At 41.4% G+C, this 19,035-nt stretch overlaps 1 protein-coding gene across 2 annotated transcripts in view; it reads right to left on the bottom strand.

The window, feature by feature from the left end:
* The window catches only part of NUP155 (nucleoporin 155), a 65,944-nt gene that overhangs the window by 19,744 nt on the left and 27,165 nt on the right, over positions 1–19,035 (bottom strand). For both annotated transcript variants that reach the window (XM_032776471.2, XM_032776480.2), the window contains exons 15-24: positions 17,562–17,656; positions 16,863–16,951; positions 11,544–11,606; positions 11,302–11,452; positions 9,268–9,334; positions 7,391–7,509; positions 7,067–7,170; positions 3,320–3,453; positions 1,424–1,615; positions 525–663 (exon numbers count right to left, since the gene is read on the bottom strand). In XM_032776471.2, the coding sequence (XP_032632362.1) occupies positions 525–663; positions 1,424–1,615; positions 3,320–3,453; positions 7,067–7,170; positions 7,391–7,509; positions 9,268–9,334; positions 11,302–11,452; positions 11,544–11,606; positions 16,863–16,951; positions 17,562–17,656 (1,153 nt within the window). The remainder of the gene's footprint in view (positions 1–524; positions 664–1,423; positions 1,616–3,319; positions 3,454–7,066; positions 7,171–7,390; positions 7,510–9,267; positions 9,335–11,301; positions 11,453–11,543; positions 11,607–16,862; positions 16,952–17,561; positions 17,657–19,035) is intronic.

A 19,035-nucleotide genomic window follows, 5' to 3' on the forward strand; every position in this document is an offset into this window, starting at 1 on the left:
GCTTCGGCTTCAGCCTTGAGCAGCAGGGCTTGGGATTTGGCCTTCTGCCCTGCGCCCCCGTGAGTCTAACACCGGCACTGCTTTCTAGTTTATTTTGGTAGACCCCCCTGAAACCTGCTTGCATCTCCCAGGGGCCCTAGACCCCTGGCTGGGAACCGTTGGACTAGATGACCTCTCGAGGTCCCTTCCAGTCCTTTGATCCTATGGTGAAAAGAAGAATCATTACAGATTAAACCTATTGATGGACAAATGTAAGTGAGCCGCTTAGATTCCTTCCACCCTGAAATCTGACTATCAATAATAGGTAAAGAGTTAACATATTTAGAATGTGAATTAATACATAAGCCCCTCTATCTCCATGTGTTCATTTCCTCTTACCTATACGTATATTTTTCTGGATTATCTCTCAGATACTCCAAGAATACTATGCCCTGATCTGAAGTGCCAAAAAGAGGTAAAAATGGGGTCTGAACCGAAGACTGAATTCAAAAGTTGTCAAGTTTCCAGTGCTGTTTGCCTCTCACCTTGTCTATACTGTGCACAGACATTAGAAAGGTCCACTTGATTGCCGATCTTTTGGTACTCCTTCAATGACTCTCTTAGCATCTTCTCTTTTTCCAATTTGCTCTGAACCTGTCGGGACCGCTGAAGCAATTCATTTGCCTACAGTGAAACAATTGGAAATTTAAATCCTTACTAATTTAAGTTACACTGTCAGAGATTTTCTTTGCAATAATTCACTCTGTTAACTCACGTTTCAAAGCCTGAAGTACTACAGATCCTATCACTTCCCGTTAAAAAAAAAAACAAAAACAAAAAAAAACGTTCTCTGCCCAGAGACAACATGTCAAGTTCTAGGCAGAAAGATTCTGTATCAATGATGAGGGATGAAAGGAGGTTTTTGTTACTGGTTTACTGGCTGACTGAACTGAATGAATTGGTTCCTGTCTGAATGCTTGTTTTTAATGCTGCCAGGTGAGTTACAGTGTTGGAAGATTGCTTAAATGTAGGGCAACAGAAGTTTCATATAGATGCCTTTTTAACTATTATATAAATCTAAAGGAAATAAAGTTGGAGATGGAATTAAAAGTAGATTCGTAATGGAAAATGGGCATTTAGCTATTGTATCACTACCAAAATGACATGTCATTTAATGGCAAATAAATCTGACAGTCAAGAGCACAAACATTTTGTGCTCATCTGATCACACTACCTAATATTCTGCACGTTTGGATGGAAGACCAGTAACGATAATCAGCACATTTTCAAGTAATTTCTACTAGATTTACATTGAGCTCCAAGAGGATAGAGTGAGATTAATATAAAATGCACAACAGCATTTTGCAACAGCAAAAGAACAGTTATACAAAACAGTTCTGTCTTCCTCTCACTTTCACCACAGAGAATCAAAAGTACATTATACCTTGGAACAGACAGCATCATCAGTACTGTACAGAAGTGGACATATGTCTTGTAAATGTGAACTGATGCCATCCACAGCAGCATTATCTCTGATGTAACAGTTAATGAGAGAGGCAATAAGTGCTCCAGTTAACTCTTTGTCTCTAATTACTAAGTCTTTGAAAGTAGTAATCTTCAAATGCTCTTTAAATTCCTTTGGGAAGAAAAAAAATCCATTACATTTCCAAAGATGCAGCATTCTCACATTTCCAAACAGAATTATTATAATAGAAGCAAATTCAGCTGCTTTCCCAGTAAACAACAAACAAATTTCAATGGACAAAATTCACAGAATCAATGCACATTTTTTTAATGCATGTTAAAGACTAAAATAGAAAATACTACATTAAACAGGATGATCCAGCAGTTATGGCCCTCACTTGGGACTCAGAAGAGCAGAGTGAAATTCCCTGCTCTGCCCAGGACTTCCTGTGTGACCTGAAGTCTGTGTCACTGAAGTCTCTGTGCCTCAGTTCCCCAACTGTAAAATGGGCTGATAATACTGTGTCCCTACCTCAGTAAAGTCGTGAGGATGAGTATGTTAAACATTGTGAGACATTCTAGGGCCCATATATCTATCTAAGAGACATGGATAAATGAATACAGGTGTCTCAAAGGACTTTGGACTCAAAGGAAATTATGCATGTTTGCACCCTTTTTTGCATAAAGTGTTAAAGGTTATCATCCTGTTTTTTTAAAAAATATTATAATATCGGGTCGTGTGAATCTTTTTGCGAACGAGTGGTATATCTCAACAGACTGAAAACTGCAAGAATGCAAGAGAAGGGTTTTTTGTTAGTTTTAACAGCTAGTTAACTAACTCTTGACAAACACTGAAGAAATGCGTCTTTTTTAAAACAATCACACCCAACCTCAAAAGTGAGGACTGAGAAAACTTCCCCTGTTGATATTTCAACCAACATATAAAACACAGATACTTTCCCTCAGCGGGCACAGATACGCACACACTTCTGCAAATCATATTTAAAATTATCCTCACTATCACCAGGACAGAATTACTTACGCTCATAAATTAACTGCTGATGCTAGATTGGTGCTAATGGTGCAATGTTTTTCATTGCAAAACAAAACAATTTTGATTAAAGCTGTTATTGATGGTCAACTTAGAACATGCCATGTTATTTACACAAGACAAATGTAGTTACTTTCTTTCCTTTATAAAGATGATCTCAGTTCTACATTCTCTGTCACTGAAATCAACTGTGTTTCAAATAGGCTTTAGATTAAAAGGTGTCTCCTGAGCTACTTGATGCAGCATTTGTTGACACATCTGCCAGTTATCTTAATGGTAGCAGCAGCAGAAATTCCTCCACAAATTTCCTAGAGGACTGAACAGCCCTTTGCATCCCAAAACTGTTGGGACTTGAAGCCTCTGGTACCTGGGCCTTTCTTCCTCTGCTAGACCTTTGCAAGCCAGAAGGCAGGGAGTGCGTTTTCTATGCAGGCTCATTTCAGTCCCATTGTCTTCACTCTGCACTTCCCAGACTTTGCTCAATGGCAAAATGAGGACAGAATGATTAGAAAACAAACTCAATATTAACTTCTAAGCAGAGTTTTAAAACAGCAAATCCAGTATTACTTAATAGCATCTCAAATATGTTAATTAGTTTGGGGCGTGAGAGCAACACGTTAGATTTTATTTTAACAGAATACTTGCAACACCAAGAAAACTGAACTCTGGAAATCTCTGTACATGCTGTATAGGTTGTGAAGTCTATTTAAATGGATTAGACTAACACTGTTTAGAATACATATGTAAGAAGTCCAGACTTGATAAATGCAATCAATTACAAAAAAAAACAAACCATACTGTTGTTTAGTAAAGTTTAAACCATACCTTCTGAAGCTCGCCTACAACAACATTGAACTGGTGCTCACAGAGAAGTTTCCACAAAGCTAAAGCCTGGCAGGTTTTGTGAACAAGTTGCTGGATCCCTTGAAGTGAGGTCTTCTCCGTTAACTGTGCCTCTGCTGTAACATTGAATAGATCATGGGTAATTTTTTATTCAGGTACTACATGTGCTCTTCTTGAGTTACCACGCCAACTTTTGTTTTACAATGACCTTTCCTCATATTTTTAAGGAGTTTTTTTCTCTCTCTTTGCTGTTTGATGTTTCATTTTCATTCCTGTTTGTGTGGATCTTTAAATCTCAACACTTCCCAAAACAGATACTAATTTGTCACCACTGATCTCCAACTACAAACACAACAGAAGACTTTTTTGAAAAATAAACATAGTTCTGTATGTGCACACTGATTTCATATATTGACCAGCCTCAAATAGAAGTGTAGATTAGTAATTTATCATAAATCAAAAAAGGAGTGTATTCAACAAACTATACTAAATTATTCTAGAAACAGCAATTATAAATAATGTACTTAATTTCTTTCAATTTATAACTGCTTTGGTAATACAAATAAACTATTGATAATAGTAATACATTAACTAATAGCATCTTCTATTTAACAGCATCACTTAAATATGAAATCACAGTAACAAAAAGTAAAAACACCCCAATCCATGTATTGGAGTTAAGGGTGTGTTATGATGAAATATGAATGTCTTTATATTGGATAATAATATGTTGATTTTGTAGGAAATGTAATAATTATGATGTCCTTAATTCACTTCTTTGGTAAAGTGCTTGCATGTTATGAAGGATGCAACCACTGCTGGTCACTTGGCAACCACAACTATGTTTTGAAAGGAAGTTTTTCAGTTTTGGCATGCACACATTAAAATATAACAAAACATGAATAGGCAGGTGATCATTTATTCTATTTAAAGATTGGTTTTTTTACACTATTGGCAGTATTTGTTACAGAAATGAGAGAGAAAGCATGGGAGAATTAATAAACTGAAGAAACCTAAAGAACTTTGATCCTTGCTGTGTATGTGCACCAGATAGCTCGTGAACAGATCTCATGCTGCATCTCTGTGAGTAACCCCTCAACCTCTCTGGTTTCTGAGTGCTGGCCGAGGTCTAATACCTATATTTAAGGAGGAAGCATAGTCTAGTGGATTGGGTGACAGGAATTCATGAGTTCTAAACCGAGCTTAGCTATCTTCTTGATGGCTGGACTTTGCATGTCTCAGTTACTTCATCAATTAATGGGGAGTAATACAGCAGAATTGCTTGGAATAATGTTATTGCATCATTTAGAAAAGGTAAATTGCTATGTACTATGATTAACAAATACAGACAGTTTTATGAATTAGCATGGCACAGATATGATCTGTATTACTGTATCACCTAGAAGCCCTAGTCATGGACAGAGGACCCCATTATGTATAGAGACTTGTGACAAAAAGGGAGAAAGACCATAAGAATGGCCATAGTGGGTCAGGCCAATGGTCCATCTAGTCCAGTATCCTGTCTTCCAACAGTGGCTGGTACCAGATACTTCAGAACAGACTAGGGTAATTACCAAATGATCTGTCTCCTGTCCTCCAGTCTCAACTTCTGGCAGTCTGAGGTTAGGGACACTCAGAGCATGGGGTTGCATTCCTGACCATCCTGGCTAACAGCCACCGATAGACCCATCCTCTATGAGTTTATCTAGTTTTTTTTAATCCAATTACATTTTGCCCTTCACAATATCCCCTGGCAACGAGTTCCACAGGTTGACAGTGAGTAGTGTGAAGTATCTCTTTATGTTTGTTTAAACCTGCTGCCTATTAAATTTCATTGGGTGATCCACGGTTCTTGTGTTATGTGAAAAAATAAATAAAACTTTTGTTATTTACTTTCTTCACACTATTCGTGGTTTTATAGACCAGCATCATATCCTCTCCTCTCTTAGTCATTTCTTTTCTAAGATGAACAGTCTCCGATTTTTTAATCTCTCTGCATATGGAAACTGTTCCATGCCCCTAATCATTTTTGCTGCCCTTCTCTGTACCTTTTCCAATTCTAATATACAATTTTTGAGATGGGGCCATCAGAACTACATGCAGTATTCAAGGTGTGGGCACACCAGGGATTTACAGAGAAAATATCACAGTGCTACTATCTCATTGTCTATCCCTTTCCTAATGGTGCCTAACATTGTTAGCTTTGTTGACTGTCGCTGCACACTGAGTGCATGTTTTCAGAGAACTATCCATGACTCCAAGATCTTTCTTGAGTGGTAACAGCTAATTTAGACCCCATAATCTTGTATGTATAGTTGATATTATGTTTTCCACTGTGCATTACTTTGCATTTATCAACATTGAATTTCATCTGCCATTTTGATGCCCAGTCACCTCGTTATGTGAGATCCCTTTGGAACTCTTTGTAGTGAGCTTTGGACTTAACTGTCTAGAATAATTTTGCATAGTCTTCAAACTGCCACCTTGCTGTTTACCCCTTTTTCTGGATTATTTATGAACACGTTGAACAGAACTGGAACCATTACATATCCTTGGGGTGCACTACTATTTACTTCTCTCCACTACGAAAACTGACCATTTATTCCTGCCATTTGTTTCCTATCTTTTAACCAGTTACTGATCCACGAGAGGACCTTCCCTCTTATCTCATGACTCCTTACTTTGCTTAATAGCCTTTGATGTGGGACCTTGTCAAAGGCTTTCTGAAAGTCCAATTATATTATATTGACTGAATTACGCTTGTCCATGTGTCTGCTTACACCCTCAAAGAATTCTAATAGATGGGTGAAGCATGATTTCCCTTTGCAAAAGCTGTGTTGACTCTTCCCTAACATACTGTGTTTATCTATGTGTCTGATAATTCTGTTCTTTACTATAGTTTCAACCAATCTGCCTGGTACTAACCGGCCTGTAATTGCCAGGGTCACCTCTGGAGCCTTTTTTTTTTTTTTTTTTTTTTTTTTTTAAATAAAGACCAGAGTACAGACAACCATCTAGCTTTTATTTTATTCCACTGTTTCTGAGTGTAAGAAACAGGACGGAGAAAACATAAGCAACTACACAAGATTTTGACCTAATTCTTCACAGAGGAGAAAGCAGCTTAAAAACTGCTTTAATTAGTTTAATTTATTGAAATGTCATGGGGAAATGTGACTTGTGGTTTGCCATACCTCTGACAGCTAGATGCTACTATCTTTAATAATTTGATATTCATTTTACAGACAAAAGTTGTTTGTGAATTGCTTTAAGGAGCTAGTTTGAATACTAAATCTTATAGTATCCAGTTGGAACTCATCCTAAACAGGATATACATTTGTATTCTGGGATGAGTGATGTCACCCATCAAATTCAAAGCAGAAAGACTAGCAAGTGTTGCTATGTCTACATTCAGGTTTTCATGTTGGGCACATGCTTCATCCCCAAGGGAACCATACAGAAATGCCCACCTCAATTTCCCCATAGAAATAAACACAGAAATGTTGGTACTGACAAAATATTATAATCTTGTCAGAAATGAAGAGCAAAATGTAAACAGTTGATGTCACCCAGACTACATTGTTCTTTGTACAGTTCTTATCTCTGAGTACAGTTTATTCACAGAAGCCAATTCTGCATTTTTATTCAGGCTCTTAACTGGAACAGCTCTGAGAGATTAGTATTTGGATGCACCACCTTTTGCTGCTCATTGTTCAAGGGTATTTCCCTTACCATAGAACTTCCTCTGGAGCTCTTGTTGCACTTGCTGAGAACTTCCACCATCAGGCCGCATGAACCCTAGTAACCTCTGCTGCAGGTTAGCAGGAGTGCTAAAACTGAAATTCCAAAATAAATTAAGAAGCTATTAGTGCAAATCCTGAACATTTATTTTAAAAAGAAACTAAAACTAAGTTTGAGAGTTTGAGTGGATATGTTTTATTAGAGAGGAAAGGAACACTTTAAGGCAAAACGAACAGCATTGTTGTATCTATAGCGAATAATTTTCAAACAGTAACACTTCTATGTCCTTTGTAAACCAAGCATATACAATCCTACCTTGGGTTTCCAAGAGCTCCTATTGTTGCAAACTGTGAATTTCTGTCCAGAAATTCCTGTAAACCTTTTAGTTCCTGTAACACAGATTCTAGCATGTGCGATGAAACACTGCTTTCAATCTGCAAGAGAAGGAGGGGGCTTCTTTACATTTCAAATCTCTGAAACTTTTAAATTTTCAGCTGAGAGATATGGAACGGTCATTAAAGAATAAAAACCACCAAGACAATATTATCAAAAGGACAACATACTGAAGGTGCTATATGGAGTTAATGCACTATCATTAATGCTATGATTCTGGCATGGAGGTCATGGTGTTCACAGTAATCATGAATCTGAATAAAGTCTGTCAGGAGCCCATCCCACATTCACTCTGCAGCGACAGCTCCTGTTGCATGATGCTGGGCCTGGCTCCATAGGTGCCAAAGACGGGGGGCAGGGAGGAGCAGTATCTCCCTCCTGTTCTTCTTTTTAAATAGGGGCCTCACCACCTTTTCAAACCTCTCTGGAAAGGAGTGCACCACAGCCTGGCTAGCTGGCACCAGCTCCCACTCTGAACGTGCAGCATGCTGGCCAGGTCCTGTTTTGTGTCGTATGCTGGCAGTTGGGTCTGCACCTGCCAGAACTGCAGCGGCAGCTCCTCTTGGTGCTGGAGACCAGGTGAGTCTGGGATGGATCCGTCACCTGAGGACCTTGGGCTCACCAGCAGGGAGGATAAGAAGTGGGAGGGGGGAACAAGGTGGTGGAGGAAGGGACTCCAAAATGGTCATGCTGGACTTTTGCAGTCCTTCCAACACACATACCTGGCTCCCTACTAGGCAATCGCAATGTGGAGTACATGGGTCACCATGACATTCAGGTCTGGTGCATATAGATGGAGATGAGGGGAGGACATGCCAAACCTGAGTGGCACTTCAACCATGTATGCCAGGCTGCAAAGCCTAGAATAGGGTAAATTTGCTTTTACTACTTAAAAGCCTGTGTGCATGCTGATGTAGCAAAAACTACATTATTGGTGACCTTTCCGTGACTTTTCTTCCCCTTCCCCCTCCGCATAACTTTGCCATGAAACTTACAAAAATTTCCATGCCAAAATCATAGCCTTAACTATCATGTTCCACCTGAAGACCACAGCCCAAACCTAAATTTGGCTGAATAAGAAGATGAGGCTGGCATTAGCTTAGTACTTAGAAGTTTATCCACTCAGAAATCCTCTACACATTTTGCCCCATGGGCTCAGTTGAAGCTCAGGACTGGACTATCTGAGATTATGAAGATTTTTGTTTATTAGAACATTTGCATGCATATTATATATAATTTTCTTTGCCTTTTTAAAGAGAATATTAGTGCCAGCTGACACCATTGGGAAACTAAATTCTCTCTTGTTGGAAAAATAAAAACAGAGGCAGCTTGCAAAGGTCTGAATGGACATGCAGAGCTCTTCTGTTGACTCAGTCTGTCACAAGCTAGGACGCTGCACAAAGCATTAGAGCAATTTCTGCTCAGCCATTCTTCTGGGGCTGTCAGCAAAGCAAAACCCAAACAAGTTTGGGTTTTCTTTTGAAATAATGTGTATTAGGAGATAAGACCAATGTATTTCACACAACTCACCAAACATACCAGCTAGTAATTTTTAGGCACCACTAATTTGGGTAAAACTTAAAAACTAGTAACTTAGACGGGAAAGATTTTATATCTCATTCCCAGTCCTCCTATAAAGAAAAAATAAACACAATCAATAAATATTTATTGTTTCTGTTAAAATGTCATGAGTATCACAATGCAGTGTCACTGATAAGAGAGGACATGTAAAAGTGCTAGAGAGAAATAAATAAAGTCTTTAAGGAAGATTTTAAAAGACCAAATAATCTCCCACTTACTGCAACAACTTCTCGGTTACCACTCTTGAAAACTCTCTCAACAACTATACTGCCATCCCATATATTTCTGAAATACAAGACAATAGTATGTTAAACGCCAAATAAATTAACAAAAATGCCATTGGCCTTGAAAAATTCTCTCTTTTCTAAACCATTTCCTAATACAAATTGCCAATGTTTATGTAATAAAAAACCCTCCCCTCATCCTGAATCCAACCCAAAGAGTCAACCTGTAAAAATCAGGGTCTTGATTCATAAAAAACATGAGCGTAGGAACTGTAACTTTCAGAATCAGGTAGACAGAAATTACAATTAAAGAAACAAAACCTCTTTATGTGCTTTAACAACACTAGGTTTGATTTCCTCAAATTATTTTGCACATAAGCTAATAGTAGTCGCTGAAGATAAGAGAGTAGGCAGGCAAATATCATATATGCCAGAGGTTCTCAACTGGGGGTCCGCAGAGCCATGTTGCTGAAACCCAGTGCCCTAAGCCACAGTGCTGAAGCTGAGAGCGGCGCGGGGCTGAAGCTGGCGGCCGCCCCGCCCCAGCCGAGAGCGGCGCGTGGCTGAAGCCGGCGGCCGCCCGCAAGGCCACGATTTCAGGAGCAACATGGGGCTGAGCTGGCAAACCTCTCCCCCACCAAGCCAGGAGCAGTGGGGGCTAAAGCTAGGAGCCCCAGCGCCCCCCGCCCTGCTGAAGCTGGGAGCTGCACTGGGAGCCCTCACTCAGCACCTAGCTACCCCCTGCCCACACACAATCCCTAGCTACCTCCTGCCTGCACGCTGAGCTACTTCCTGCCCACACAGCCCCTAGCTATCCCCTGCCTGCACCTTGAGCCACCCCCCTCCCTGCAGCCTGAGTGGCTGTCAAACTTTTTGAACTGAGTCCCCTCTTTGAGTTATATTTTTTGGTTGCATCCCTCCACAGCCCAGACAGGCTGAGTGGCCTACTGAGGGAGTCAGGGGGTGAAGGTTGCGCTCCATTCCTGGACCCTGTTGTGCAGAGCTGGCTTGAGCCCTGCCAGTCCTTTGCCCCCTCCCCGCAACAGAAGTAAAACTATGCCTATGCCCTGGCCTGGCACCCCCCATTTCCCCTCTGCCCGGCCATGGTGTTTTTATAGCATGTTGAGGGCGGCCTCAGCAAGAAAAAAGTTCAGACCCCCTAAGATATGCCATAATACACATTTTTTTTCTTAAAGGCAGTACTTTTATAGTACCAAAGAGGGTTTTGTTCTTAAACAGGCCTCCTACTACCACATGGTTAGGGGACAAGCTAAAACTTGCCAAAATCCCCATTTTTGCAGTGCTATCTTCTAGCATACTAGAGATCAATAATACCATTATTTATTATTGGTAAGCACTAACAGCTTGCTCAGAACAGGACATGGTTTTTAAAAATCCCTTAACCAGAAGGCTACAATCTAGGGGCTCAGTCCTGTGAGGTGATGAGCATTCTTGTTTCCTACAGACTTGAATAGAAGCTGAAAGCAAATAGCACATTGCAGGTCTGGACCTTAAGAAACGAGTATGCAGGGGTCTGTGCTTGTAGACAGCCCATTGCAGGGTCAGGGCCTAGGCAGATCTGTTGCCCAGCTCACCCACAGAATGCAATATTAGCAGAGCTGTAAAGGGAATGAGATAACAGATACCATATGAACAGGAAGGGAAGGAAACAAATGGAGCAGTAAGGGAGAAAGTAGAACAAAAAATTGCTATAGCGTACTCCTTCTTTACCTGCTTCGTCTATTATGTGTGATGACACACTCTGTGAGATAACCTGGGTACTATTAGGTCTAAGAGAGGGAAGGGAACCAATAAATTCGACATTTTGCACATATGTTACAATGGCTAACTATACTCTTGTAGTGAGAAGCTAGTATGTAAGACTAATTTGCCTAGATTAGTCACAAATACACACTTTTTAATGATTAAACTACAGTAAATACAGTATCAAAAGCAAATACTACTCCATTAGTGGACAGACTATGTTATGAACTGAGTGACAAGACATCTTTTACATGAACAACTCACCCTATAATTCGAGAGAAGTATATGCAGATGCCATTGTGTTTTCCTGAAAACACTATCTCTGGGCCCATCATACCACTCATGGATGCGCCAGCCTGAGACACTGAACTGCCTGCAGCAAACACTGGGGTTGACATACTAGGAGGGTGCAAACCTAGGACAGGGACACATATAGATTAATCCAATTATTTTTTATAAAAATAAATCTAGTTGAGAAAACAACAAAAAATGAAAAAATAAAATACCTTGTGCTGGTGTTGTCAAAAAGCTTGGATTAGGATAGGGACTGCCAATAGGCATAGGGGAACCTAAGGTGAAAGAAAGTAATATATACATCTATTGCATCAAAAACAACAACAAAAACCCATGATATGAAAAGAATGTTAAGATTGCCAAGTCAAGCATCCAGAAGTTAAGAAAAACAAGAAATAAATTTACCTTATGCAACCTAGGTTTGGCCCCTTGTACATATTCATTACCATAAAGTCTTTAATTACATAATCACTAACACTTGCCTCATTTGGTGCACAGAATGGTTTATACTCACTGAATGGGTAGCTATTTAATATTTCTTTTTATCCTAATTATGCCTCATTAACTGCACACAACCCAAACTCAGCACCAAACACCTGGGCTTTCCTATGGTGTTCTCATTGCTACAAAAATATTGAATTTCTCTGCGCAACACTCCTGTGAGGTGGTATTATCCCCATTTTACACCTGGGAACTGAGGCCAGACATTAAAGACAAAATTGTCAAAAGTGTCAACTAGGGCCTAGGGCCTGACCCTTTCAGGATGCGAAAGCCTTACATAATACTTTGTACATTCAGATCTGGGCTTTCATTGAGCTCAGCTGCAACTGTGAATTTTCATCACTTCTCCAAACTAGACAACAATTGCCTCAAGTGGAGTACCCAGAAAATGAGGGACACACAATGGCCACATGGAAAAATTCGGTTTACGTTCCTTACCCAGCAACACATAGAACACGTCTGTGGCAGGGATAGAATTCAATTCTCCAAGGTGACATTCAACTGTCTTAACCATGAAACCCATCCTCTCCTGCCACCTCCCAACTTCTGCAATAAATGAGGCAGGGTTCCTAGAGACAACAGGCTCCTTCACTACACAACCCTGATTCATTCCTGAAGCAGGTTCACCCTGTGCACTGAATGAGGCATGATACTGCAGAGAAAACAGTAAGTGATCATGTAATTAAAGATTGTGTCATAAGGCATACCCATAAGGGGCCAAATTAAGGTTGTGCAAGCTTTAATTAAGGTGCCTGACTTTGCAACCTTAACTTTCTTTTAATATTTTTATGATGATTTTTCCTAATTGTTTTAAGTAAGAAAGAATTGAGAAGAAAAAAACCAATTTCATCACATGAAACCATATTGCCCCCTCTTGTGACACCAACAGGGTTGAGACTTTTAGATCTACAGCACAGTTCTCTACCACTTGAGCTAATGGAGTAACTCATAGCAGGAGAAAGCTGTTATCTTCTGGGTCAATCTGCCACCAGAGGGGAATGGAGACACACACTTTGCCAGTGGCTCTGATTGCTGTCATGTATACAGCTAAGGAATACTGGGAATTGGTCAATTACAAATTCTGAAGGGGAGTCAATCTGATGGATATAGGCGTTTATCTCCCATTTCCCGAGCCTCTCCCTGACCCCTTCTGCTCCTATCTCTCAGTCACAGCTCTTGTTCCAGCTGTTATCCTCTTTGGCTCCTGTCCATCTCCACCTTTTCCCACTCCTGCCCCTGCCCCACTCCTGTTCCCCACCTCATCTCCTGCCCATAATGCCCAGCTCTCAGCTCCTCTCCTGCACTACAGGTCCAGCCCCACATGTTAATTCTCAGCTCCTATCATCCCTTGCTTCAGGGATCCTCCTCCACTCTTCATAACCGTCTACTCCTGCTCACCTTTTCTCTCATTTGCTGCTTCTAACCTACCCCCACACTCTATCACCCCTTCCTGTTGTTCATCTCTCTGCATTTGACTCAGGTTGCCTCCTCCTCCTCTGCACAGCCCAGAGTAGGGGTGGGCAAACTATGGCCCATGGGCCGGATCCGGCCCTCGAGCTCTCCCTGGGGAGCGGGGTCGGGGGCCACTCCATGCAGCTCGCAGAAGCAGCATGTCCCCTTCTCTGGCTGCTATGCGTAGGGGCAGCCAGGAACTCTGCTCCGCATGCTGCCCCCACCCAAAGTGCTGCCTCTGCAGCTCCCATTGGTTGGGAACCATGGCCAATGGGAGCTGCAGGGGTGGTGACTGTGGACAGGGCAGCATGCAGCAGAGCTGCCTGGCTGTGCCTCCGCACAGGAGCTGGAGGAGGCATGTTGCTGCTTCAGGGAGCTGCTTGAGGTAAACACCACCAGGAGCCTGCACCCCAACCCCCTGACCCAGCCCTGATCCCCCACCCGTCCTCCAAACCCCAGTTCCAGCCTAGAGCACTCTCTTATACCCCAAACCCCTCATCCTCAGCTTCACCCCATATGTCCAACTGGAGCCCTCATCCACCCCCCCCCCGCACTCCACCCTCCCTGCCCCAGCCTGGAGTCCCCTCCTACACCCTGAACTCCTCATTTCTGGCCTCACCCTAGAGCCCACACCCCCAGCCAGAACCCTCACCCCCAATTTTGTGAGCATTCATGGCCAGCCATACAATTTCCATACCCAGAGGTGGCCCTCGGGCCAAAAAATTTGCCCACCCCTGGCCTAGAGCCAGCAGGGGAGCACTGAAAGCATAGGAGAGAGAGTCTCTCTGATCTCAGTTCTGGTGCCCTGCACCACAGCAGCCTCTGGCACCAAGAAGGAGCAACTGCAGGAAAATTCCTGCTCAGCTTTGGGCTGGCCCATGTGCTATTGCTCTGTGGGGACAGCATATGTGCAGCCTAGTTGCAGTTTGGAATGGTGAGAAGACGCAGAGGGACTCAAAGAATTTAGCTGCCAAACTAACAAGTCTCTTCTGGGCAAGTGTGGACCAAGATTTTTCAAACACTTGTAACTTGACCAAGTTTTGGCAAATTTTCACAGGGATGGCAAAAAGCACACCCTCCAACAGCAGGGCAACCCCCTTCCAAATTCTAATTCCCTGCTCCAAAGCATGGAGGTTTACAGTTTTGTTGAAAAGCTCTAATGTTTGTTTGTTTAAAACATAGGCAAAAATTTTACTACTCATTCTTGGAAAAGGCTGAAATGTTGTAGCTGAATCTTTAAAAAAAATCAGCTTTAGGCAGACACTTGGTATGGAAAATTTCAGCCCAAATAAGTTTGGCAAAAATTACAAAAAACTGAAAACAGACTCATAATGAAAAAGTATCGGGCAGTATCAGTGCTTCCCATAATACAGTGATTCAAATAACCTCTTTACGTTACAGTTCCCTAAAAGCTCTGATTTGGGCTAAGGGATTGCAAAATTGAACAGTTACATCCCAAACCCAAACTAGGCAATCAAATAGAGATCTTGTTGGGCACTGTATAAATTCAAATGCACTAAAATTTATTTTAAAAAATATTTATGTTTCCACACAACCAAACCCTGCTTCTCCAGTATAAACAGAAATTAAATATTCTCTTTCTACCACAGGTTGCTGGGACAATATTATTCCACAATATAAGCTTTATATTAGGCAAAATCATAAAGCTTGGAAAGTGTCACTAACTGAACATTTAAAATGGCTGAATTCCTTCGTGTTTTATAAACCACAGCTAAGAGTACTAAAGGAAAGGGCTATTCATTACAATAGGCCTCATCCCAATGCAATGCACTTTCCCAAATGCTTCCTTTCAGTTAGATATGGGGCTGAATATGGAACCTGTTGTCTTCGATTGTGTTCTATACACTCAATGAAATTCTCTCTTTCTCATAACAATATCAGAACCTTTTTGTCGTATTACTCTATTTTATGAAAAATCAAAACTATGTGTCAGATCAGGCTAGAGGACATTGTAAGTTAACTCAGTAGTCCTTCACCTTTAGAGAATTAGGTTAAAATTCTATCAGATGAAATTTAGTTTAATGGTATTGTCAGAAACAGAGAGATATGGGTAACATAAATCCCTCCTGGGCAGCTGTATTGAATCGCTTTACCTGTAAGGGGTTAAGAAGCTCAAATAACCTAGTTGGCACCTGACCAGAAGGACCAATGAGGAAAGAAGATACTTTCAAATGGGAGGTGGGTAGGAGGGAGGATTTGTTTGTGGCCCTCTTTGTTTGTTACCTCTCCAGAGGGAGAGAGAAGCCAAGCAGGGACAACATCTCCTGAAAATAAACCTGGAATAATCCATCTAAGAATTACAGAAATTGTAAGTGAGGCAAGGAAATGCGTTAGATTATCTTTTGTTTTAGCTTGTTATTTTTCTATGCTACAGAAGTAGTTTTATTCCTGTTTTTGTAACTGTGAAGCTGAGCCAGAGGGGAATCCACTGTGTTTAAAATCTTTTTATTACCCTGTAAAGTTACCTTCCATCCTGATTTTGTAGGTGTGATTCTTTTCCTTTTCCTTTATGAATAAAATTCTTCTTTTAAAAACCTGATTGATTTTCAGTGTCCTAAGATAAAAGGTTTGGCCTGTGCTCACATTGCTAACCAACTGGTTGGTATATTATTCTCAAGCCTCCCCTGGAAAGGGGATGAAGGGGATTGGGGGAATATTTTGAGAGGAAATAGGGACTTCAAGTGACCCTTTCCTGAATTTTTGTGCAAATCATTTGGTGGTGGCAGCAATACCATCCAAGGACAAGAAAAGGAATTTGTTCCTTGGGGAAGTTTTAATCTAAGCTAGTAAAATATAAGCTTAGGGAGTCTTTCATGCGGGGCCCCACATCTGTACCCCAGATTTCAGAGTGGGGAGGGAACCCTGACAGGTATAATCAGAGTTCTTTGTTTAATCACGGTAGAGTTCATATGTAGAGACTGGCTATGACTGGAATAAAGGGGCACTGCGGGTTAAGATCAGGTTCTATTTTTAGATGTTTGCATAAAATCTGCTCACTTCATAACCACAGGTTCTAGAATTAGGGGGCCTGCTGCACTCCCAGGCTTGAAGTGGTTTTCATTGTTTACAGTTTGGTTCAATGGGTCCCAGCACCCCACCATAAAAATTGATCCAGCACCCCTGTTCCTCACTTGGATCTGAATAATACAGAGAGCCCTTCCTTCTAATAAGGATCACATTAAAAGTTCAAAGGGGGTTAGGGCAGAACTAGTTCTCTTGTGGCACTGAAGACTGAACAAGAACTGTGTGTTGGGGCAGAAGCCTAGGAAGGGGAAAACGGCTACAAAAATCTTAACAGTTAACTTATTTTACTTCTCATTTCTTCCATCACCCACCTGGACATGTTTTAGAATCACATCAGTGAACCCCTAAATCCAAAATAATTAAAAAGAAAAGTAATGGAAAAACTCAACCCTGATAATTAGCAGATTTATTCCTTGGAATTGAGGCAGTGAATGAAAAGAAGGAAAATATTTAATATAAATAAGAAAGGGTAAAGGTACAAGAAGTTGTGAAAATTCAGATTAAAAAAAACCAATGAAATGCTTGCTACTCACTAGCAGGAACAGGAGAACCCAAAATTGGTCCTAGGTTGCTTGGAGGAGGCAAAGCTGATGGAAATCGCATCTGTGCTTCTCCGCCATACCTAAGGTATGCCAGACAAAGACTAACTTCTTTGCATATCACATACTTAGGTCATCTGATTTTCAGGCTTTATTTTATTAAATGTGGGTTAAACAAACAGAAAATAATGCAATTTTTCATTTCTCGAGTTTAAAATACTGACCTAAAATTTTCAGAAAAATGTATTTGTGACTGTATGACTGATCTGTGCACCCAAATTTGGAAACTGAATAATTACAAGTTAGATGAACAACAGGTCATTAGCCTATTACAGACACAAATTAGATGGTCAGTTCCACATGCGTTTTTCTGAACATTTAAGACATTTTTATTTGTTGATTTTTTTTTTGTGGGGCAGAGTATGAGTTTTATGCAGAAATTACAACTTCTAAAAAAACAAAAGTTTCATACTCACTTCTAATTAAGTAGATATGCATGATCAGTTGCATTTAAAATGCATGTTCCACGTTACTTTGTTAAACGTTTACACTAATTTTAAAACAATACTTACACAGAACTCAAACAGTTCCTGCCCACTGTAAACACAGCAAGAGCATTTCTTTGTGGCTGTAGTGGCATTAGATTTTAAACATAAAAATCAAGGCACAATCTACAAATTAATTGAATATTACCTGAAAAATGCTCGGGTAGCCCAGGCAGACACTTCTCTATCACAAGCAGCAGTAGAGCAGGCAAGGATAAGGCAAGTGGCACAGGCCTGGTCCTCCTGTAGGAAATCATGATTTCTATCAGAGTGGCAATAATTTAGACCATGGTGTTAAAAAGTTTGAAGCAGTTATATTGATCCTTCACAAAATATTCAAGGCTCTGTTTGCCTCAACAGTGAGGAAACTTAAGGGCTGATCAATGTTACAATTAGGTCATCTTAACCACATCAATCAGGCTGTGAAAAATGTCATGCCCTGTGTGATGTAGTTAAGCTGAACCAGGAAGAATTATTCTGTCAATCTAGCTACCATTTCTTGGAGAGGGGGATGGGACCCCTTCCATCACTGTAGTAAGTGACACTAGTGTTTCCAGTGTAAACATAAACTGAATCTCGTCAGTTAAACAGAAAGGAATAGTCAGTCACAGTAAGAGATCCTGTTGTGGCAGGTAAAGTGATTCATGAAAGCTTTATATGAATGTTCTTAATTTTTGGCAGGTTAAACAAGCTAGCAGTAGATGAAATATATGGAAAAAACCTGTTTTATAGGTATAGATAAGATGTATTATACTCAGATGGAAATGTGAGTTTATTAAGTTAGTTAAGAAGGATAACCATCTACATCAGGGGTCAATCTTTCAGAAGCGGTGTGCCGAGTCTTCATTTATTCACTCTAATTTAAGGTTTCGCGTGCCAGTAATACATTTTAATGTTTTTTAGAAGGTCTCTCTCTCTAAGTCTATATATTATACAACTAAACTAGTGTATTGTAAACTAAACAAGGTTTTCAAAATGTTTAAGAAGCTTCGTTTAAAATAAAATTAAAATGTTGATTTTACGCTGCCGGCCCGCTCAGTCCGCTGCTGGTCTGGAGTTCTGTTCACCTACGCTGGCAGTGGGCTGAGCGAGGCCTGTGGCCAGGACCCTGGCTGGCAAGGGTACGCCAGCCAGAACCCCAGACCAGCAGCGGACTGTGCGGGGCTGGCAGCCAGGACCCAGAGAGCTGGAGGTGTCAGGGCAGAGGGGGGGCTAGGTATGGGTGGGGGTGCCAGAGTCAGGGCTACGGTTGGGGATGAAAGAGTCAAGCAGAGGGCTGGGTGTGTATGAGGGAGGTACAGGTCTCAGGGCAGGGTCCTGGGGGGTGTGCAGGGCTCAGGGCAGAGGGCGGGGGCTAGGAAGTGGTGGGGGGGCGGGGGTCAGGGCTCAGGGCAGAAGGCTGGGAATGAAGGAGTCAAGCAGAGGGCTGGGTGTGTATTAGGGAGGTACAGGGCTCAGGGCAGGGGCCTGGGTGGTGGGCAGGGGGTCAGGGCTGTGGGGGGAATAGGGTCAAGGGGTGTCCAGCTCAGAGGGGCTGGTCTCAGAGCTGGGGGTCAGGGGTGTTGGAGATGGGGTCAGGGAGTGCCTGGGGGGGCCAGAGTCAGGGCTAGGGCTGGTGGGGG

The sequence above is a fragment of the Chelonoidis abingdonii genome, chromosome 6 (genome assembly GCF_003597395.2).
Source record: "Chelonoidis abingdonii isolate Lonesome George chromosome 6, CheloAbing_2.0, whole genome shotgun sequence".
NCBI lineage: Eukaryota > Metazoa > Chordata > Testudines > Testudinidae > Chelonoidis > Chelonoidis abingdonii.